The sequence below is a fragment of the Bos taurus genome, chromosome 13, assembly GCF_002263795.3.
Source record: "Bos taurus isolate L1 Dominette 01449 registration number 42190680 breed Hereford chromosome 13, ARS-UCD2.0, whole genome shotgun sequence".
Taxonomy (NCBI): Eukaryota; Metazoa; Chordata; class Mammalia; order Artiodactyla; family Bovidae; genus Bos; species Bos taurus.
In genome coordinates, this window is record NC_037340.1 from 7,487,286 (window position 1) to 7,510,518 (window position 23,233).

Below are 23,233 nucleotides of genomic sequence, written 5' to 3' on the forward strand. Positions count from 1 at the left end.
GTTATTTCTATATATAAGTAGCATCATACTATATATACTTTTGCAACTAAGCTTTTCACGGTTTGAGATTTATTCATCTTGATTCAAGCAAGCTTCATTCATTCATTTTAACAGTGCCAATTGTCTGGTCAAAATTCTTTATATGAATGAAAGTGAAAATGAAAGTGAAAGTCGCTCGTGTCTGACTTTTTGCAACCCCATAGACTATATAGTCCATGGAATTCTCCAGGCCAGAATACTGGAGTGGGTAGTCTATCCCTTCTCCAGGGGATCTTCCAGACCCAGGAATCGCACCGCAGTCTCCTGCATTGCAGGAGGATTCTTTACCAACTGAGCTATCAGGGAAGCCCAGTTTATTTATTCATTCCTTCATTATTTCTCCTAGGCCTTCCATGAACATTCGGTTTTTCCACTTGTGTGGTACCCAAACTAATTTTGCAATGAAAATCCTTGTGCACATTTTCTTCTACGGATGTGAGAACTTATATAAAAGTACATTACTCAGCCATTAAAAAGAATACATTTGAATCAGGTCTAATGAGGTGGATGAAACTGGAGCCTATTATTCAGAGTGAAGTAAGTCAGAAAGAAAAACACCAATACAGTATACTAATGCATATATGTGGAATTTAGAAAGATGGTAATGATAACCCTGTATGCGAGACAGCAAAAGAGACACAGATGTATAGAACAGTCTTTTGGACTCTGTGGGAGAGGGAGAGGGTGGGATGATTTGGGAGAATGGCATTGAAACATGTATAATATCATATATGAAATGAATCGCCAGTCCAGGTTCGATGCAGGATACAGGATGCTTGGGGCTGGTGTATTGGGATGACCCAGAGGGATGGTACGGGGAGGGAGGTGGGAAGGGGGTTCAGGATGGGGAACACGTGTATGTCCGTGGCAGATTCATGTTGATGTGTGGCAAAACCAACATGATATTGTAAAGTAATAAGCCTCCAATTAAAAGAAATAAATTTAAATTAAAAAAATAAAAGTACATGTGCAGAGTGGGATATATGCATCTTAAACTTTACTAAATATTACCACATTGCTGTTCAAAGAGGTTGTACCAAACTTCACTCTCACCAGTGATATATGAGAGTTATTATTGCTTCACATTCTGGATCACTCATGGGGTTATCTTTTAGTTTTGCTAATCAGTGTGAAATAATTATTCTTTGCTATTGAATTTGTTTTTGCAATTATAAGTGAAGTTAAGTATATTTATTGACCTTTGGTTGTTTTCCCCTTTCGGGTAAATGGCAAGAAATAAATGTTGGTGAGGGTGTGAAGAAAAAGGAACCCTTGTATACTGTTGGGAATGTAAATTGATGCAGACACTATGGAAAAAGTTATGGAATTTCCTCAAAAAATTAAGAATAGGACTACCATGTGATTCAGCAATTCTACTCCTGGGTATTTATCCAAAGAATATGAAAACACTAACTTGAAAAGATATATGCCCCCGTGTATTCATCACTTCTGTATTCACAATAGCCAAGATGTGTAGACAACCTAAGTGGCCATCAATAGACAAATAGATAAAGAAGATGTGATTGCACCTCTGTCATTACATACCAAAATCCTCTGTATATATAGGACTGATTCTAGACTCTCTTCTATTTTTCAATCTATGTACCAAAACATCATTTTATAGGAAGAATTTAGTGGGACAAGTTCCCCTTATCATTCTACTTCAAAAGTGTCTTGGCTATTTTTAGACTTGCTTTCACATATACTTTAAAATTTATTTTTTTATTTGGAGTACAACTGCTTTACAGTGTTAAGTTGGTTTCTGCCGTACAACAACACAAGTCAATCATAACCATATATATATGTATATATATCCCCTTCCGCATGAGCCTCCCTCCCACCCTCTCCCCGCTCCCACCCCTCTAGCTCATCACGGAGCACCAGGCTGGGCTCCCTGTGTGATGTGCAGCTTCCCACTAGATACCTATTTTGTACATGGTAGTGTATATATGTCAATGCTACTCTCTCGGTTCATCCAACCCTCTCTTTCCCCTGCTACGTCCACAAGTCCACTCTCTACATCTGCATCTCCATTCCTTCCCTGCAAATAGGTTCATAAGTACCATTTCTCTAGATTCCATATATATGAGTTGGTATATAATATTTGTTTTTCTCCTTGTGACTTACCTCATTCTGAATAACAGGCTTCAGGTTCATCTACCTCACTACAACTGACTCAAATTCATTCCTTTTTATGGGTGAGTAATACTCACTTCCTTGGTGGCTCAGTGGTGAAGAATATACCTGCCAATTCAGCAGATGTGAGTTTAATCCCTGGGTCGGGAGGATCTCCTGGAAAAGGAAATGGCAACACACTCCAGTATTCTTGCTTGGGAAATTCCATGGATAGAGGCGCCTGGAGGAGTCCACGTAGTTGCAAAAGAGTTGGATACAACTTAGTATCTAAACAACAACAATATTCCATTGTATATATGTACCACAACTTCTTTATCCATGTATCTGTCGATGGACTTCTAGGATGCTTCTATGTCCTAGCTGTCGTAAATAGTGCTGCAGTGAACACTGGGGTACATGTGTCTTTTTGAATTGTGATTTTCTCAGGGGATATGCCCAGTAGTGGGATTGCTGGGTCATATGGCAGTTTTATTCCTAGTTTTTAAAGGAATCTCATACTGTTTTCCATAGTGGCTGTATCAATTTACATTCCTACCAACAGTGCTAGAGGGTTCCCTCTTCTCCACATACTCCCCACCATTCATTGTTTGTAGTTTTTTGATGATGGCCATTCTGATTGATATGACCTGATACCTCATTGTAGTTTTAATTCACATTCCTCTAATAGTGAGCAAAGTCGAGCATCTTTTCATGTGTTTGTTGGCCATCTGTATGTCTTCTTCAGAGAAATGTCTTTTCAGGTCTTCTGCCCAGTTTTCACATATACTTTTATTTTATTTACTTATTTTTTTAAAATTTTATTTTATTTTTAAACTTTACATAATTGTATTAGTTTTGTCAAATATCAAAATGAATCCGCCACAGGTATACATGTATTTCCCATCCTGAACCCTCCTCCCTCCTCCCTCCCCGTACCATCCTTCTGGGTCGTCCCAGTGCACTAGCCCCAAGCATCCAGTATCGTGCATCAAACCTGGACTGGCAACTCATTTCATACATGATATTTTACATGTTTCAATGCCATTCTCCCAAATCTTCCCACCCTCTCCCTCTCCCACAGAGTCCATAAGACTGTTCTATACATCAGTGTCTCTTTTGCTGTCTCATACACAGGGTTATTGTTACCATCTTTCTAAATTCCATATATATGCATTAGTATACTGTATTGGTGTTTTTCCTTCTGGCTTACTTCACTCTGTATAATAGGCTCCAGTTTCATCCACCTCATTAGAACTGATTCAAACACATATACTTGTAAAATCAGTTTGTCAAATACCGTGAAAATCCTCTTGATCAATTTTTAAGCTAATTTGACAAGATATAATATCTTACAATTTTGAATTTTCCCATTCACAATCATAATAACTATTCTCTTATATATTATTCAAAAAGGTTTTACGCTTTTCCTTTTCTCTAACATCTTGTATATCTTTTATTAGATTTAGTCTTAAGTACCTTTTACTTTCTATTGCTATTTTAAATAATACTTTAGTCATTTCATTATATTTTGCTTTTCATACATCATATACAGAAATGCTATTGAGTTTTATATATTAATTTTTAAATCTAGCAACTTTTCCAAACTCTATTAATTTTTATAGTTTAACAGATTTTCCTTAATTTTTCAAGATCAACATCATATCATTCTGGTGAATTGTTCTTATGAACACTATGTGATGATGCTTTCTCTCTATTAAATGTTTTTACCTTGAAGTCTATTCTGTATAAAATTAATAATAGGTTTCTTTCACTTAGTATTGCTTGAGATATCATTTCAGTCCTTTTACTTGAAGTCTTTTTGTGTCATGCTTAAAGTATATGTCTTGAAAATGTTATACAACTGAGTACAATATTTTTATTTTAATCTAAAGGTCTCTTGTTTCCACTTCCTATTTTCTTTCTGAGCTGCATTCAGGGCAATTTCTTCTGATCTTTTCTTATTTCATTAATGTTCTCTTCAACAGTATCTAATTTTTCTGTTTACCCATCTGCTCACTTAATTTAAATGAGTATGCTTTTGTTTTTCCTTAGTTTTATTTGGTTCTTTGGCACAGATGCTCATTCGTTTTTCATGATGTCTTCTCTTTTTTCTTATGGTTTCTTAATCATTTAAAAATACATTTACTTCATAGATTTATTTTCATAAACTTGGGGGGGGTCTATGCCTTATGTATTGTGTATGTGGGAGGGGTGTGTGTGTGGGGGTGGATGCATGTACTTGCAAACTGACTCTCGCTGAGTAGAATTTTTTTAACTTGGTGCATTAAAATTTTTTTTTTTCATGAAAGCTTCTCTCCAATAAGGATTTTAATGTAGAAATTGTGGAAATGTTTCTCCAAAAAGTGATTTTGTGTTGCTTCTGTCAGGTTTCCAGATTTATCAACTTATTAGTGGAAGGAAATTCATATATTTGAACATATTGGCTTGAAAAGTATTCACAAAAGTACTGGGTGGCATAAATTCAAATCCAAATCTATATAAGGTGCAGGGATGTGGTGTAAGTTTTCCCCAGGGAGATGCTTTCCCCGTGAGAGCCCAAGAGGAGGAGCAGCTTCTTGATATTTGCCTCTAATGGTGGGTGGTTTGTTGGTATTTCCTAATCTCTTCTTTCACTGTATACACACCTTTGTGAGACTCTTCGCTTTACTCATAGCTCTTCATTCCAGTTCTCTTGTCAAAAATCCTTATGTCTATTTTATTTACCCAGCCTAGGATTAAAATTCAAGGCTCATCCATTACCAGCTCTGATCACATCTTGCCAAAACATCAATTTACAGGCTTATTTTTCATTATTTCTAGCACCTGGGGATTTCAGTTTCTTGTGAGCCCAGCTCTGCATTTAAAAAGAGTTTTGGTATATTTTAGGTGTAAATTTTAGCTATTTGTAGCAGTAGGATTTTTATATTGAATTAGATCACCATTTTGCAGAATAGGAGCGCTTCAGTGATTTAAAAAAATCAATTTATTTGCAAAATGTGTTGATTCAAAGAAAACTTTCAGTAATAGGAAAGCTATTAAAGGGTAGACAGATTGGGTTCCCTGATAACCAGACTTTTGGGGGGTTAGTTATTAAGAGGTAACCTTGGGTATCGGGGGGAGAAGTTGGATTGGGCAGAGAGAGAGGAGCTATGATGCAGGCCTGTAACAAAGAATAAGCTTGACTCCACAGAGCATCTATTCCTTTAACTCTAACCCTTGTGCTCTGTTTCCTGTGCTTTTTCAAGCTGGCTCTGCATGTTTTGTAAAAGAATGTTGCCTGTAGCCTGAAAGATAGGTGAGCGCCTATTCTCAAGTTTCTGGTCTTTAAAGGCACACCCCGTTTCCATTCACGTAGAGTTAAAAAGTTGCAGAATGGAAAATAACAATTGTCTTGATGGAGGATAATAGGTTTATAGGAACATTGTCACAAGATCTGCTTGGACAGCTGCAAGAATAAAGGATTCCTCCACCAAAAAGTTTTCAACAAGTCATACTTTTCCCGTTTTAATACAAAAGAAGCCTGATTTCTAACTCAGGTAAGATGGTTCTTTGGAACACTAATCCACCATCTTTTCAGTCTGCTGATTTTCTGAATAAAATCACTATTCCTCACCCCAGCAACGCATCTCTTGATTTACTAACCTGTCATATGGTGAACAGGACAAGCTTGCAGGTGGTAAAAAGCCCAGTAAAACCCTTTTCTGACTGCACAGGGTGCTCTGGAGTTAACATGTCTCTTCTAACTTGTCCCATTTAGGCTGACATGGTCAAGGCTTTATGCGCCTAAACTGATTAGTCATTGGAAGTGGGCTTTCCCTGGAAGGAGGCATAACCTTGGGTTAAGCAGTTGTCTGCACCTAAGATAGTCCCTGAAGGAACTGCTGCTGAAGGCTGTCTGTGAACTGTACTCTCAGCAACTGGGCAACAAGTTCCCCATTGAAGAGAGAATCTGCATGGCACTTCCCAGTGTCCTCCACATACATTCCAGTCAATAAAGTTTACCAAATGATAAACTTAGCCTAGCTGGTCACAGACTCCAGAAGTGAGGAAAAAAAAATGTGGAGACTGGCTTAAAGTAAGATTCCAAGACACCGCCCCCTGCCAACCAAGCACGCAGAAGTGATATGGTCTGATCACCAAAATTAATGAGGATTTAATTCCAAGAACTGCCAGGAAGGATCTGGTCAGGAAGGACAAAGAAGCTAGTGTTCCAGTTTCTTGCAGGAATAGGCTCCACTGTTCCCACTGCATGATTAATTATTGATTTGTCTTGCTAACAATTTAACAAAGATAATTACTCTATTAGACTCAATTCTGACTCAGAAGGAAGTATTAATTGTTGAAATTATAGTGATAAGATACCCTGAGAGAAAATGAGCATGCCATTAAAAAATTGTAATGGGATGTTAAAGTATTGTGTTCAGCCCTAAAACACTATTCAAAGGTACTCTAAAAATGTAAGGCTTTATTGTTATTATTCATTTATTTTTTGATCACGTCACACAGCTTGTGGGATCTTAGTTCCATGACCAGAGATCCAACCTAGGCCCACTGCAGTGGAAGCAACAAGTTCTAACCACTGACCACCAGGGAATTCCTAAGGTTTTATTATTTTTATGTAGCACCTGTATTATAGAGAGTGCTGAACCTGAATTCAGAAGATCTGAGTTTACATCTTAGCTCTGTACAGGAAGAATTCAACTCGATTTAATTCAGCAAATATTTATTCATATTAAGTATGACAGACACAATGTTAGGCATAGATCTTGCCTTGAAGTAAAGGGAATACAAATGCTATTGGTTATAGCTTCAACCTCTAGGAAAAGGAAAAACTGGTAGAGGTCTGAAAATGGGTAAATAGTTCCTCTACTTTCAAGATGTGGAAAAACACATTCATATTCAAGAAACAGCTTGATGTCAGCCTCCTTAAGTTCTAATTTTTTGAACAAATTTTTATACACAGTTTATGACCTTGAGTTAAGGAGATATGATCACTAAGAATTAGGAAGTTGTTTGGAGAATGTTAGGTTAAATCTCATTCTTCTTTTCTGAAGTCTGAGGAGTAGCATTTGTATAAAACACCTATAGCCTATGTTTTATGATATCTTATGCACATGGCACCCCACTCCAGTACTCTTGCCTGGAAAATCCCATGGACGGAGGAGCCGGGTAGGCTTCAGTCCATGGGGTTGCGAAGAGTCGGACATGACTGAGTGACTTCACTTTCATTTTTCACCTTCATGCATTGGAGAAGGAAATGGCAACCCACTCCAATGTTCTTGCCTGGAGAATCCCAGGGATGGGGGAGCCTGATGGGCTGCCGTCTATGGGGTCGCACAGAGTCGGACACGACTGAAGTGACTTAGCATAGCATAGCATGCACAAAATGGTGAAAAGGAAACTGCATGAGAATGAAAGTTAATGTTTTTAGCCAGTTCTATAACTGTGTATGCCGTCCCAAGTGGCACAGGGGTAAAGAATCTGCCTGCATTACGGAGATACTCGTTCAACCCTTGGTTTGGGAAGATTCCTTAGAGGAGGAAATGCAGCCATTCCAGGATTCTTGGCGGGGAAATCCCAAGGACAGAGGAGGCTGGTGGGCTACAGTCCGTGGGTCGCACAGAGTCAGACACAACTGAGTGACTGAGCACAATAACCATGTATAACCCATGCTCCCGGTTCATTTTACAGCTTGTACACCTTCTGTCTAAGGAAGGTTTACTTCTCCATGGCTTTCTCTACTTTATTAACTGCTAATTCTACAGTTTCCTGATACCAGACTTCTGTGTGGGGTTGGAGATGGGGGAACAGGAGAGGGTGTTTGCCTATTTTCTGTCTACCAATGCTTATTAAGGTGTCCTCCTAAACAAGGGCAGTGCACTCTGTATAAGGCATTCTTATAACTAAAATTTTATGTTTTCAACCTCATCACAGGTAGATTTTCATCTGTCATCAGTGGGTAAATATAATACTAGAGATTTATGGTGGATTATTGTGGGCTCTAGGCTCTAAACTTGGTCCTGCCTTGTTACCTTCTACAAAGATTTGGATAAAAGATTGATAAGCATGCTTGTCAAAAACTTGAACAACAGAAAACTAGGAGAGTTTGACTGATATAATCAATAGGTTGAAATAATCCCAAATGAACACAATGAAACTAATAGACATAAATGTAAAATCTTTCACTTAGATTCAAAAATTTAGATGAACACATAAGGATGAGGAGAGACTTGGTTGTGATGGGCAGTTTTGTGTTTCTTCTTGGTGAGGATATAGTCACCAGTTATTAAATTCAACATGAATCTAGTTGTTGCTGTGACAGTATTTAGCAGCCACATTTAAGCAAGAGAAGTTATCCTAGGTGATCTGGGTTGATCTGATTCAAACAGTTGAAAGGCCTTAGGAATGGAATTGAGGTTTCTCTGAAGAAGAAAAAATTCCAGCTGTGAACAGCAGCTTCAGGTCCTGCCCAAGAATTCCTGTCTGCCCTTGTTGATAAACTGTCCCATGGATTTTGGATTTGCCCTGCCAGCTCCCATAATAATCATGTAAGCCAGTACCTTACAATAAATCCTCAAATATATATCACTTACTGGTTCTTTTTTTTTCTGGTTGAACCCTGGTTGATACACTGGCGTAGTACTTTTAGGTGAGAAAAGATTTCAGCTTGCTCTAACTTTGTCACGGATCATCACTGGAAGTGGGTGCCAGAAACAGCTCACAGAATCTTAGACACAATGAGCACACGCCACAGGATTCAGTGAGGATGGGGGCAACAGCTCCATGACCGGAGTCCACATCCATAGCAGGGTTATTCTGTCCAGCTCCAGCTGCCTAAGATCACCATGGGGAAGGGATTTTGGTTTAATGTAAGTTAAGAACTTTATAAGAAAGAGATATCTTCAATAATGTCACAGGCTGCCCTGTATGACACAGTGAGCTTAGTCGCATGTATGTAAGTGCTGCTGCTGCTGCTAAGTCACTTCAGTTGTGTCCGACTCTGTGTGACCCCAGAGATGGCAGCCCACCAGGCTCCCCCGTCCCTGGGATTCTCCAGGCAAGAACACTGGAGTGGGTTGCCATTTCCTTCTCCAATACATGAAAGTGAAAAGTGAAAGTGAAGTTGCTCAGTCGTGTGTGACTCTTCGCAACCCCATGGACTGCAGCCTACCAGGCTCCTCCATCCATGGGATTTTCCAGGCAAGAGTACTGGAGTGGGTTGCCATTTCCTTCTCCAATGTGTGAAAGTAAAAAGTGAAAGTGAAGTCGCTCAGTCGTGCCTGACTCTTGGCGACCCCATGGACTGCAGCCCACCAGGCTCCTCCATCCATGGGATTTTCCAGGCAAGAGTACTGGAGTGGGGTGCCACTGCCTTCTCCTTATGTAAGTAGGAACTGCTATTATCTGCCTGGAATATCTGATGAAAGATGCTGGCCGAGATGACCACTAGCGTTTCCTAATTCTAAGATTCTATAATATTATGTTTAATAACTATGCTTCTAATGCATGCCACTAAAAGTCCTCCTCCTTTCAGTTAATGCTATTTAATTTCCCTTGTTTAAAATTTAATTTTCCTTGTTTAAAAAGTCTGGTTGTCTTCTGATTGTCTTTCTCTCCATCTTGCTCTATGCCCACTTGGGTTCTTCAAAGGACTCCTTTGTCCTCTAGCTTCTGCTTAGATTTGGCTGAGAGGCACCCCCTGGAAGTCTGAAGGGTAGGAAGAGAGTTAAGTATTCCCTGGTTTCCCAGGTCTTATTTGTTATGGGCTGGCTTTGTCCTTGACCTAAGGTCATACTTCTGTTAGAGAGCCCTCTCCATACACCTCTTGCTTGCTTTCTTGGCATTGCTGTAGCCACTGCTGCCTAAGACCCTTAAGATCTAGGGGTGGTAATGAGATTGCTGTTACTACACTGAGTGGGGGTGGGGGAGGCGGTTACTTTGTGGATTCTCTACACTCTGTGTGCCCTTTCATAAATAGGCCCTTGATCAAACTTTACTTATTTTCTTGGACTCCGAAATCACTGCAGATGGTGACTGCAGCCATGAAATTAAAAGATGCTTGCTCCTTGGAAGAAAAGCCATGACAAACCAAGACAGCCTATTAAAAAGCAGAGGCATTACTTTGCCAACAAAGGTCTGTATAGTCAAAGCTATGGTTTTCCCAATAGTCATGTACAGATGTGAAAGTTAGACCATAAAGGAAGCTGAGCACTGAAGAATTGATGCTTTTGAACTTCGGTGTTGGAGAAGACTCTTTAGAGTCCCTTGGACTGCAAGAAGATCAAACCAGTCCATCCTAAAGGAAATCAGCACTGAATATTCATTGGAAGGACTGATGTTGAAACTGAAGCTCCAAGACTTTGTCCACCTGATGTGAAGAACCAACTCATTGGAAAAGACCCCGATACTGGGAAAGATTGAAGGCAAGAGAAGTGGATGACAGAGGATGAGTTGGTTGGATGGCATCACCGACTCAATAGTCATGAGTTTGAGTAAACTCCGGGAATTGGTGATGGACAGGGAAGCCTAGCATGCTGCAGTCCATGGGGTCGCAAAGAGTTGGACATGACTGAGAGACTGAACTGAACTGAACTTAAATGACCCAATTTAAATGTGTCATTTATATCCTGTAAAAATCCTACCTGGTACTTCAAGTCAGATGCATGTCAACATTTTTATGTCCTATATAGAGCCAACTCTTCAACTGAGCAGTGAACCATCTTTTGGAATAAATATGGGAAAATACTCTTAAAATATTAAGATTTTAAAAATTTAAAATCTTTGTCAAGGTAAGACTCATAAAGATCAAGCAGAGAATAGAGTCAGTAAGAGTCTTTCTAGCTCCAAAACTAACCCCTCTCTCTCTTCTGGAATCCCTTGGTTCTCAATTTCTAATTATTGCTCTTATTAGTAGTGATCACTTTCTGGTACTTATAATACTTATGCCAGAAGGAAACACTTTCTAATTTATGTAAATCTTTATGAATGCATGTTATGACTGTTGCAAGACAGGGCTTCTCAAATGTTCTTGAAACGTTTAGCTAGGCAGCGATGAACGCATGTACACTCCCTAGAGATGTGGAGGAGAGGAAAACATCTTTTTAAAGTCTTAGGTTTGATAATTCAAAATGTGAATTTTGAAATGTACTGTATACATTATACCATTAGTTCTAAAATGAAAATGTCTTCAATTATTATATTTACAATTATTTATTTCCCTTAAAATTATGAAGTAAATTTTGTGCTCAGGAAATTGAGCATCTTTGCCATTTAGTTCAATATTTTCCCTAAGCCATTTTGAGAAGCATGGGATTAAAAGCACTTGTCCCATGCTTACTTGCAAAATACTGTCCACTTACTTTGTGAGATGCATATGGTCCCCTTTATTTCTGTGTTGCAAGTTTCAAACCTTATAAAGTGGAAATCATATAACCTATCTTAAGTTGACTAAACATTAAAACAATATGGGAGATGCTCAATTAGAGTTAGCTTAGTGTTTATTATTATTAGGCATAATTCAACCAGTTCCATATAAGGGAAAATGATATCATTTGAAGGGTGGCCTTAGTTACTCTTTTAAGAAGCAGAAGCTCTTTTTATTAATCTCTACCTACCTTATTCGCCAAATTAATCAATGATTTTCACATCTTCTATCCAACTTACGGACTGACGTTCACAGCATATTGAATGCTTTGTGGCTAGTGGGATGCTCTTGTATAGGTGTTACTTCTGTTCCCACCCTTTGCATATTTACCAAAGATCGGGAGTGCGTGTTGCCATTTGTATCAATTGTACTGTTATTATAATTACAGAATTTAACCAAACAATATGCAAACTTACTAAAATAAGTGCAAAGAAAATGTTTCTATGTAAAGTGATCGAAATATTATGAAAAAATGTGATGAGAGCCACTAAAAGTTATCAAATTTAATTGTAGGTAAACCATTTATATATGACTTGGGGGGGAAGTCAGTAAATATCTGGAAGGATTTTGCTCATAGTTGTTCTATAAATGTTTTCAGCACTTTGTTTCATTAAAAATCTGAGATGGGAAGTCATAGATAATACAGTTTGAGTGTGGTTTACACTGGAAATACCAATCTAAATAAAAGGCAGGCCATGTTTCTGTGTCAAAAAATGGTCAAATTTATGTTTCAGTGTTTATGATTTAGATTTAAAATAACTTTAAGATATGTACATATCATTTTCATAATGCCATTAAAAACTGGTATTCTTAATTTTTCTCTGCCAAAGAAGATTTCCTCTCTTACATAAGATGTTAAATGATAGACATTCATACATATTTGTTAGAAGAGAGAAAGCTTTCATGTACCACGCTTGAATGTTGAAAATGTCTTCAGTTTTGTAACTGAGCACCAGTTAGCTCCTGCACACAGAACCTATGGAGACATTATTTATATTTTTCTGGACTCTTCTTGCACCAGAGAAATCTATCAACTAATCAGGTATGGCTTTACTAGAGAGAGTTTTAGATTGCTAGAACAGGAAAAAAAAGGGTACTGTATTAACTTCAATTTTCTTTAGAGTATGACAGTTTCCATTAGCAAAATATTTGATAAATGTTTTATTCACCTAATTATGGAATTTTGTTATCCATGAGCCCTACCTTGCTTGTTATTATTGGTACAAATTCCAAATCAAGTCAGGGGATAGAAGCTAACAAAATTTAAGGCTTTCATGGATATAAATCTTTATGACTATATCCCAAGATTTCTTGGAAAGTAGCTATAAAATTTGATTTTAAATTACATGAAGTCATTTTAAATTTATATGTGAGAGGGAATTCTACTTACAATGATCTTTATTTCTTTTCCAGAGATCTTTATTTCGAATTCCTTTTCGTCTTAGTTTATGATGATTCTTCTTATTTTCTAAGAGATTTTCTTTTTTACTGATTACATTAATTGGTTTTCTTTGTTCCAATATGTTTGATAAATATTGTTTGACTTTGTTCACTGATACCTACAAAGAAAGACATTTTTGCTCATTTTTATGTGTTTTAAAATGAAACAAGGGACTCTTTAAAAATAGATTTACTGAGATATAATTCATATACTATAATATAAATGTATAATTGCACATTTGTTTATTTATTAAAACATTTATTTTTACTTTTTGGCCATGCCATGCAGCATGTGAGATCTAAGTTCCCTGATCAGAGATCAAACGTGAGTCCTCTGCATTGGAAGCCGAGAGCCTTTAACCACTGGGCTTCCAGGGAAGTCCGTATAGTTATACATTTATTATGATTCAACAGTAACAGATAATGTGCAATCATTACCATAGTCAACTTTAGAATATTTTTTATCAGTTCAAGAAGGAACCATGAATCCTCCAACTCTTACCCTCCCTCTGCTCCTATCCCCTCTACTCTTATCCCCTCTACTCCCAGCCTCAAAGTGAAAGTGAAATCTCTCAGTCGTGTCCAACTGTTTGCGACCCCATGGACTATAATCTACTAGGCTCCTCCATGGAATTTTCCAGGCAAGAGTACTGGAGTGGGTTGCCATTTCCAAGACCTTCTCCAAAGGGTCTTCTCAACCCAGGGATCAAACCCAGGTCTCCTGCATTGTAGGCAGATGCTTTACCGTCTGAGCCACCAGGGAAGTGGATCCATGGAACCATGAATCCTCCAACTGTTAGCCTCCCTCTACTCCTATCCCCTCTACTCCCAGCCTCATGTAACCACTAATCTGGTTCTGTGTCTCTACACAATCCCCTCTTCTGGACTTTCCTGTGAATGAAATCATATAGTACGTGAATTTTTGTGACTGACTTCTCTCACTTAGTATAATGTTTCCACGTTCAATCCTTGCTGTAGCTTGTATCGTCACTTCATCCCTTTACGTGGCCAAATACGACTCTTTATATGTGTACACTGCGTTTTGTTTCCCCATTTGTCCACTGGTGGACATTTGGGCTGTTTCCCCCTTTTCACTATTATGAATAATGCTGCTATAAACATTCATGTACAAGTCTCTGTATGGATACTTGACTTTATTCTTATCATTAAGTTTGCCATATTTGGCAAATAAAAATACAGGGTGCCCAGTTAAATCTGAATTTTACGTAAGCAATGAATTGTTTTAAAGTGTGGGTATCCTCCCTGGGTTGGGGAGATCCCTGGAGAAGGAAATGGCAACCTATTCCAGTATCTTGCCTGGGAAATCCCATGGACAGAGGAGTCCATGGGGTTGCAAAAAGTCAAATACAACTTACCAATAGACAACAAATGGACAAATATTATATGTTAACAAATGGGCCCACAGTATACAATGGCTCAGAATCAATAGCCAGGTCTTCAAGTCAATGTCACCTCTGCTTTACGCTATCATTCAGGATTTGGGCAGACAGAGGCTATGCTAGCTTCAACATGAGGATTCCAAGATTTCCCTGATTTGGCAGACAGAAAGGGAAGAGCACAGAAGATCTTATGCAGAAAGTTTTTGCTGTTGTTGTTTGCTTTTGCTTTGTTACATTTGACTTGCTTTGTTCAATTTTCTTTTATAGGCCAGACCTGGAAGTGGCAGACAGTGTCTTCAGCCACTTTCCATTGGCTGAAGCTGTCACATGGCCCCACCTAACTGCACAGGGAGCTGGAATATTTGGGTGTCATGAGGAAGAGAAAATGGATTTTGATGGGCCTACAGCATCTGTGATACAATGGGATTATCATGCTATTGCTATTAAAAGAAATTTAATTTTCAACTCAAAAATAGCCAACAGCTAAGTTGAGGAGGCAGTGAAGCTTGGCAAATGCCTCTGATTGTCTGCTGTTGGTATCTCCTCCTTCTACAGAGGCTGTTTCCCGATTTTCACTCCTTTCTCACCCAGCAGGAGTGGGCAGAACCACAGCCAGCTGGAGCAAGTATCAGGGAGCCCCGGCAGACTGAGAGCCTTCCTCTAAATCTTAAAAGATTATATAATTCAATAGTAAGTATTTATTGTCTATCTCAGACCCTGTTCTAAGATCTGGGGAGATAGCCATGAACAAAAGTGTTCTCTGTCCTCATGAAGCTGAGGTTCTGGTGGGGAAGAGGAGTCAACTGATTAAAGGAGGTTTAAAAAAGCAAGAGTAAAAGGGATGGAATTGATTGAAGTTGGTGTTTTTGACATGGATGGTAAGGGACAAATTCTCAGATAGCTTTTGAGTAGACCCCTTTGTGGGAAAGTAGGGAGTTAGGTGAGAAGGCAATGGCAACATACTCCAGTGTTCTTGCCTGGAGAATCCCAGGGACAGGGGAGCCTGATGGGCTACCATCTATGGGGTCACACAGAGTCAGACATGACTGAAGCGACTTAGCAGCAGCAGCAGCAGCAGCAGCAGCAGCAGCAGCAGTGGGGAGTTAGTCATAAAAACACCTTGGGAAAGAGAGTCCTGGAAGAAGGAATAGCAAAGACAGAGGACTTGAAGCAGGAGGAAGCAGGGGTGCAGTAAGACAGCCCACTGAAGCAGAATAGGGTGGCGGGTAAATGAGAAGTCAGAGCGGAAGCTCTGAGATCACCCTCAGGATTGCCCATCACATTCTGTGTGAAGCAGGGACCTGGGGAGTGTTCTGAGTGGAAAAGCAATCCTGACTGACTTAAATTTCCAAAGGACCATCCTGGATACTGTGTGGAGGATATTCTACGTCGGAGAAAGAGTGGGAAAAAAGGAGACTGCTGAAGTAAACTGGGTAAGAGCTGATGGTGGCAGTCAAGTCAGAAGATGGAAGTGGTGATAGTGGCTGGTTTCTGGATATGTTTCAGAGGTATCGTTGGCACGATTTTCTGTGGAAAGACGATTCATGTGTATTTTTAGTTTTTAAACAGCAAACCCAGTGGAAGTATGTTTTTAAACTCCAAGTTTAAAGTATGTGCTTTGGAAGTATGTTTTTAAACTTCCAAGGCCCATTAGAGACTGAATATAGCTCTTGATCAGAGTGACACAGTGTTTTGATAATCTCTTACTTGGCTCTGCTGCCTCTTCACTCCCCCATCTCCTGAAATTCAGGCCAGATGAGCTTTTCTTAAAGATCCATTTGAAAACATCACTGACCAGCTCACAAGCCCTCAGTCCTCAGTGACAACAGGGTAGAATCAAACTCCATTGCACAGGATCTAAGACTGTTCAGAGTATGGCCTAAAAATGTCACAGTAATCTTATTTCTTACTACTCCCACACCTGCATGAACATCTGCAACAGCCAGACTCTTCTATTCCCTGTTCCCCAAATAGAACAGGTCCTTTCCTCCCTCCAGAAGCCCTTGCTTATACAGTCTTCATTGCTCCCTCTTTCCTGTTATCCCAAATACCACTCCTGTCCCCAGACCCAACTCAAATTCCACTTCTCTCTGACCCACAGTGATCTCCCTCTCCTCTGACCTTGTGATAACATCCCTTCTTCATAAGCAACAGCTGAGATTATTCTACATCATGTATTTCATGTTATATCTACTCAACTACTTCCAGATGCACTGTAAACTCTTTAGTGTAATTCTCATTTCAAGTAGAGTGTCTTGAGTAGAGGGAATCCTAATGGATGTGTGGGTTTCCTTATTTGGGGGAAATCCCTTGCTTTCTTAAAGCACAGGAAGAGTAGGAACATCTTCTTTCAAGAGAAACTAAATGATTTGTGAGTTTGGAGGAAAGAAGGTTGAGTTTATCTCACATTTAAATCCTACATTTAATCCTAATCTATTTGTGGCTAGCTCGTGCTTCTTGTGCCTGGCGTGTTCCCTTGTGGCTCAGACGGTAAAGAATCTGCCTGCAATGACATAGACCCAGGACACCAGGTTCGATCCCTGGGTTGGGAAGATCCCCTGGATAAAGGTATAGAAGTCCACGCCAATATTCTTGCCTAGAGTATTTCATGGACAGAGGAACCTGTCCATGGGTCGCAAAGAGTCGGACATAACTGAACAACTACACTCTCTTTCTTTCATGCTTCTTGTGCCTAGAGACATTTCCAAAGAAGGGCCAGTCCTATGGTTTTTTGCCTGAAAGCAAAAACAAACACATAAGCAAAAACAGTCCTGGGATACAGGATGTACATTGAATAGCTTCGTGTTTAAAAGAGTAAGGTATCCTGCTAAGGCTAGTGATTTGACTTAAGGGCTTATTCTGTTTTGTTTAGAAGATAATTAATTGGTTTTATTCTTTAAAAACACACAACTTTACATTTTAAACACAAGAAACTTTGATTGCTTGTTAACATATAAACAGATAACATGTTCATCCAAATTGCTCACATCCCCAAATAAATGTATTACAGATTTAAAAACTATTATTTTCATTCCCTTCGTAGTATTTTCTGTTCACCACTAATTAAATGTGTCCAACTGTGGTTCTCCAAGCCAGGCTTCAGCAATATGTGAACCGTGAACTTCCAGATGTTCAAGCTGGTTTTAGAAAAGGCAGAGGAACCAGAGATCAAATTGCCAACATCCGCTGGATCATGGAAAAAGCAAGAGAGTTCCAGAAAAACATCTATTTCTGCTTTATTGACTATACCAAAGCCTTTGACTGTGTGGATTACAATAAAGTATGGAAAGTTCTGAAAGAGATGGGAATACCAGACCACCTGACCTGCCTCTTGAGAAACCTGTATGCAGGTCAGGAAGCAACAGTTAGAACTGGACATGGAACAACAGACTGGTTCCAAAAAGGAAAAGGAGTACGTCAAGGCTGTATATTGTCACCCTGTTTATTTAACTTATATGCAGAGTACATCATGAGAAATGCTGGGCTGGATGAAGCACAAGCTGGAATCAAGATTGCCAGGAGGAATATCAATAACCTCAGATATGCAGATGACACCATCATTATGGCAAAAAGTGAAGAGGAACTAAAGAGGCTCTTGATGAAGGTGAAAGTGGAGAGTGAAAAAGTTGGCTTAAAGCTCAACATTCAGAAAACTATTATGGCATCCGGTCCCATCACTTCATGGCAAATAGATGGGGAAACAATGGAAACAGTGGCTGACTTTATTTTTCTGGGCTTAAAAATCACTGCAGATGGTGACTGCAACCATGAAATGAAAAGATGCTTACTCCTTGGAAGGAAAGTTATGACCAACCTAAAGAGCATATTGAAAAGCAGAGACATTACTTTGTCAACAAAGGTCCGTCTAGTCAAGGCTATGGTTTTTCCAGTGGTCATGTATGGATGTGAGAGTTGGACTGTGAAGAAAGCTGAGCGCCGAAGAATTGATGCTTTTGAACTGTGGTGTTGGAGAAGACTCTTGAGAGTCCCTTGGACTGCAAGGAGATCCAACCAGTCCATCTTAAAGGAGATCAGTCCTGGGTGTTCATTGGAAGACCAATGATGAAGCTGAAACTCCAGTACTTTGGCCACCTGATAGGAAGAGCTGACTCATTTGAAAAGACCCTGATGCCAGGAAAGATTAAGGGCAGGAGGAGAAGGAGACAACAGAGGATGAGATGGTTGGATGGCATCACCGACACAATGGACATGAGTTTGGGTAAACTCCAGGAGTTGGTGATGGACAGGGAGGCCTGGCACTGTGGTTAATGGGGTCGCAGAGTCAGACACAACTGAGCGACTGAACTGAACTGAATAGGCTTGTCCCCCAGGCCAAAGCTGAAGATAACTTCTTGTTTTTTTGCTGAACCAGCTGAGCAGATGGAGATTCCAGTTACAGGGGTGAAGGAGAATAGGGAGCCAGGAGGAATTGTGGAGGGGGGAATTGGTGTCACCCCCCACCCCCCCACACACACATACCTGTACATGTGGTCATGTCTCCAAATTGTGTGACTATATACATGGAAAACAAAAAAATGTTTTGGCTTTTTTGTTTAAGTGGGAGTGAGAGTCATGTTTGCCATAGAATGGGAAGTGAGCCTTGTTCCTTGAAAATAGGAGATACCGAGAAGCAAAAGAACTGGAAGGGAAGGGTTCTTGCCTGTCAGACGTACTTTCCCTAGGGCTCAAAAGTCAGGGGTGTACCTTGCTTTCCTTAACTATCTGTGTCCCTTTTCTTTTCTTCCTGGCTTATATACTTCGAAAGAGTCACTGTTCCTGGGCACTGTGTAATGTCCTAAATTCTGCTCAAAAACATCTCTGGAAAAAGCACATGAAAAGTAGGGGCTTATTGAAAGGAGAAGACAATAAGAGTGTGGCAAACCAAGACTCGCTGAGCACCTCCTCATTAGCGGCCTTCGTCCACAGGGAGCAGTGGGGGGGCTACAGGGCTCTGCCAGAGAGGGCAGAGTAAGCTCTGGTGGTGCATCCACAGCAGGCCTTGATCCAGGAGAACTTGGCCCAGCGTGTAGCCTTACAGAAGCTGGTGTGACTCTTCCCGCAGAACAGATAAAAAGCAATTGTTCTCATCTTCACTCAAAAGTCTACAGAATCAAAAATTCTGGGGGTGAAGCCCAGCCATCTGTGTTTTAACAAGCCCCCCAGGTGTTTCTGATGCAAGTGAAAGTTTGGTAGTAGTGCCCTGCTACCCTGCCCTAGATAGTAGTGAAGAAGGTAGACAGCAAATTAAAATGGGATTAAAGTACACTAATAAGATAGTATAAAATTTTGATCACTTATCAGACAGTGACAATGTTTACACATATAGCAAAGATACACTGAAGTTGATGTTGTCTGAATTACAGTTTTTACCAGGAATTTAAGTTAGATGGCTCAAGCCATCTGGATATTAAATAAAGGTATGCATATATTTGGGAAACAAGGACTGGTGTTTTAAATTTGAAAATAACACCAATTTAATAGTTTTTTTCCTTTAAAGTAAGATTTTACTTGAGATGCTTCAACTGAAGCAAAGATATTTTGGGTAATGATCTTTTTATTTTTCATTTTTCCTGGGCTATGTTAAGAATATAAAATAATCTTAAAATACTTTTTTTCTAACATGCCTAAGATTTTCTTAAAGTAAATATGGCAATAGCCACCTCTCGTTAAAATAGCCACCCCTTTCAAAGAAGAAATAACTCATTCATCAGCAAAAACATTTCTTTCTCTTGGTAAGGATCTCGCTAATTATTTTATCGTGTATTTGTACATCTACCTTCAAAAGTCACAGAATAACAACTGTAGATAGCAATCCAAAGATATGTGAGAAATGTGGGAAAATGGTTAAGTAGAAAGTAAAAAGGGAAAAGTAAAATAGCACCAGTGAAAGTGAAAGTCGCTCAGTCGTATCCGTGACCCCATGGACTACACAGTCCATGGAATTCTCCAGGCCAGAATACTGGAGTGGGTAGCCTTTTCCTTCTCCAGGGGATCTTCCCAACCCAGGGATTGAACCCAGATCTCCTGCATTGCACGCAGATTCTGTGATAGTAGTAATATAGTGCTAATATAACACTCTACTAATCATTAGATGCATTGTAAGGGTAGCTTTAAGCATTTAAGAGAATATTAAGAATCCATATATATTAGAGTATTTATATTCTGTATTTTTATATACAAGGAGCATAAAATTATAGTTAAACTTATAGCCATATTAGGTATTCATGGTACAGGGAATAAACAGGTTATTACAATTAAAAGGTAACCCTGCTACTGCTGCTAAGTCGCTTCAGTCGTGTCTGACTCTGTGCAACCCCATAGATGGCAGCCCACCAGGCTTCCCCGTCCCTGGGATTCTCCAGGCAAGAACACTGGAGTGGGTTGCCATTTCCTTCTCCAATGCATGAAAGTGAAAAGGGAAAGTGAAGTTGCTCAGTCCTTCCTGACTCTTAGCGACCCCATGGACTGCAGCCTACCAGTCTCCTCTGTCCATGGATTTTCCAGGCAAGAGTACTGGAGTGGGGTGCCATTGCCTTCTCCGAAAGGTAACCCTAGTCATCTGGTTTTCATCAGCCACTTTTTTCTCGTAACTTTCACTAGAGTTTCTGTTCTGTCCCTTAAAAAGAAAGAAAATTCAGATACATGCTACAGCATGGATGAATCTTTGGCAAATCATGCTGAGTGAAATAAGCCAGTCACAAAAAGATAAATACTGTTATGATTTTAAACACTTACATGAGGCATCTAGAGTAATCAAATTCACAGAGGCGGAAACTACAGTGGTGGCTGACAGGGGCTGGGAGGGGTGGAGAGTTGTTACCTTATACATATCAAGCTTCAGTTCTCAAAGATGAAAAGAGTTCTAGAAACTGGTTGTACAAAATATGAATGAATGTACCTAACACTAATGAATTGTAGACATAAAAGTGGTTATGAGAGTAAGTTTTATGTTATGTATATTTTACAACAATTGAAAAAAAAAACACCAACCTTGAATTCTGAAACGCACTTGTTCCCAAGGGTTTTGGAAAAGAAACTGTGGTCCTTTAATGATGAGCCACCAAGTTGAAAGCCAAGTAGGAAAAGAAGTGAGAATGTGAGGGGGATGATAGCAGTAAAAGGTACAAATAGATCTGAGGTCTTGGTGGGGCTGAAGGATTGACCTAAAGAGTACCAGGTTGTCATTGAAGACTTAGAATTTTGAACGCTTGATTTGAAAAAGACATCGCTGAGCTTATGACCATGGGGGCAGAGAGAGGCGTGCAAATCTTGGAGCTGAAAGATCTAAATAACAGAATTAAGAGGCTAGGCTTCATGGGTGCTAGAATAATAGGAGCAGAGTTGGAGAGAAGCCTGTGAGTCACTTCCCTGTCCCTATTTCCTATTACTCTCTCAGTGAGAAGGCAGCAATACTCAGCACCCCAGCTAGGACTGATATTATATCCAATGGGAGAAAATTCCTGAGAGGGCTGCAGGGAATGTTGTCAGGAGGCAAGCAGATTTCAGTTAAAATGAACGTAAAGACAGTATTTGGAGAAGTATGACACCAAGACAAGTGATTAGAAAAAAAGAGTCAGGGGATGGAGAATTGTAGCAGCATATTTAATTAAATCTTTAAACTTTTATTGTATCTTACCACATGCAAAAAGTTTGAAAATATACTTTATACTTTCTTACCCTTTCTTATCCTTCACAATCAAGTTTAAGCAATATCAAATGGAGGCTTCACAAAGCTAAAAAAAATTAGAACCTTTGGATATTCCAAGTTCCAGTAACTGGCAGGCATGGTGTTGAATGAGTGAAATTTGTATTATAAAGATCTTTTATATTTGAATGGGATTGGTTATGCTAATCTGTAGACGGGGATAATAATTAACTATTTAAATAACTTCTGTAACAGAAATCTTAGGAGGAATGAATAGCATATGTGAAGGGGTTGTATAAAGTACTATTATATAACTGTAAAACATTAATCAAAGTACCAAGATGTGTAAAAAAAAAAATCTAACTCTTAGAAGAAGGTGTTAATCTCAAAAACAAGCAGAAAGTGTCTGCTTAGGTGAAACAGAGAAAGGAACTGAAGACTCTGGGACCTCTGGTGAAATGGCAATGCTGGGAGTTGGGCTACCCATTTCTTGATTTCAGAGTTTTCATTTTCACTCTTGGTGGTGGTGGTTGTCATAGTGGTCTCTCATCCATACACTTGAATCGCTCCCTTTCAGGGCCTCAGTTACTCCCCTCTAGGACACTGGACACCTGAGCGTCTACCCCCTCTATGATCATGATCATTCTTTAATACTGAAGGAAGTCATACACAGAACTCCTGAAAATATTAGATCCTCAACACAAAACAAAGTGTATTTAAACATCATTTTAAATGTGTAGGTGTGTTTTTAGAGTTAAATGTTGGGGAATGGAGGAATAGGTGATGTGCTTGTGGATTTTAGAGTTCTAAAGCCAGAAAGAGAAAGCCTAGGGAAGCTAGCTATACTTACATAGCCATAGTTCAGTGAAAGTGAAAGTCGCTCAGTTGTATCCAACTCTTGCAATCCCATGACTATACAGTCCCTGGAATTCTCCAGGCCAGAATACTGGAGTGGGTAGCCTTTCCATTCTCCAGGGGATCTTCCCAATCCAGCGATCAAACCCAGTTCTCCCACGTTGCAGGTGGATTCTTTATCAGCTGAGCCACAAAGGAAGCCCTAGCTATACTTAAGTAAGGGTTAAAAAAATTACAGTGCAAATAGTAATTATTATGAAAGACAACTAGAATTTGCTGTGTCTGTAATGAAGGTAGAGACATGAGGAGGGCATC

The 23,233-nt window shown here is 39.4% G+C and overlaps 1 protein-coding gene across 6 annotated transcripts in view; it reads right to left on the reverse strand.

Annotated features, from left to right (window-relative positions):
* SEL1L2 (SEL1L2 adaptor subunit of ERAD E3 ligase) overlaps positions 1-23,233 on the reverse strand; it is a 127,156-nt gene that overhangs the window by 62,575 nt on the left and 41,348 nt on the right. For 5 of the 6 annotated variants that reach the window (XR_009496833.1, XR_009496832.1, XM_059892882.1 and 2 more), the window contains exon 3: positions 12,969-13,137. Coding sequence is in view for 2 of the 6 variants with exons in the window: in XM_059892880.1 (XP_059748863.1) it covers positions 12,969-13,137 (169 nt within the window). In the remaining 4 variants the exon portion in view is untranslated. Of the gene's footprint in view, positions 1-12,968; positions 13,138-23,233 lie in introns of those variants that run through there. The other variant, XM_059892881.1, reaches the window with a different exon arrangement.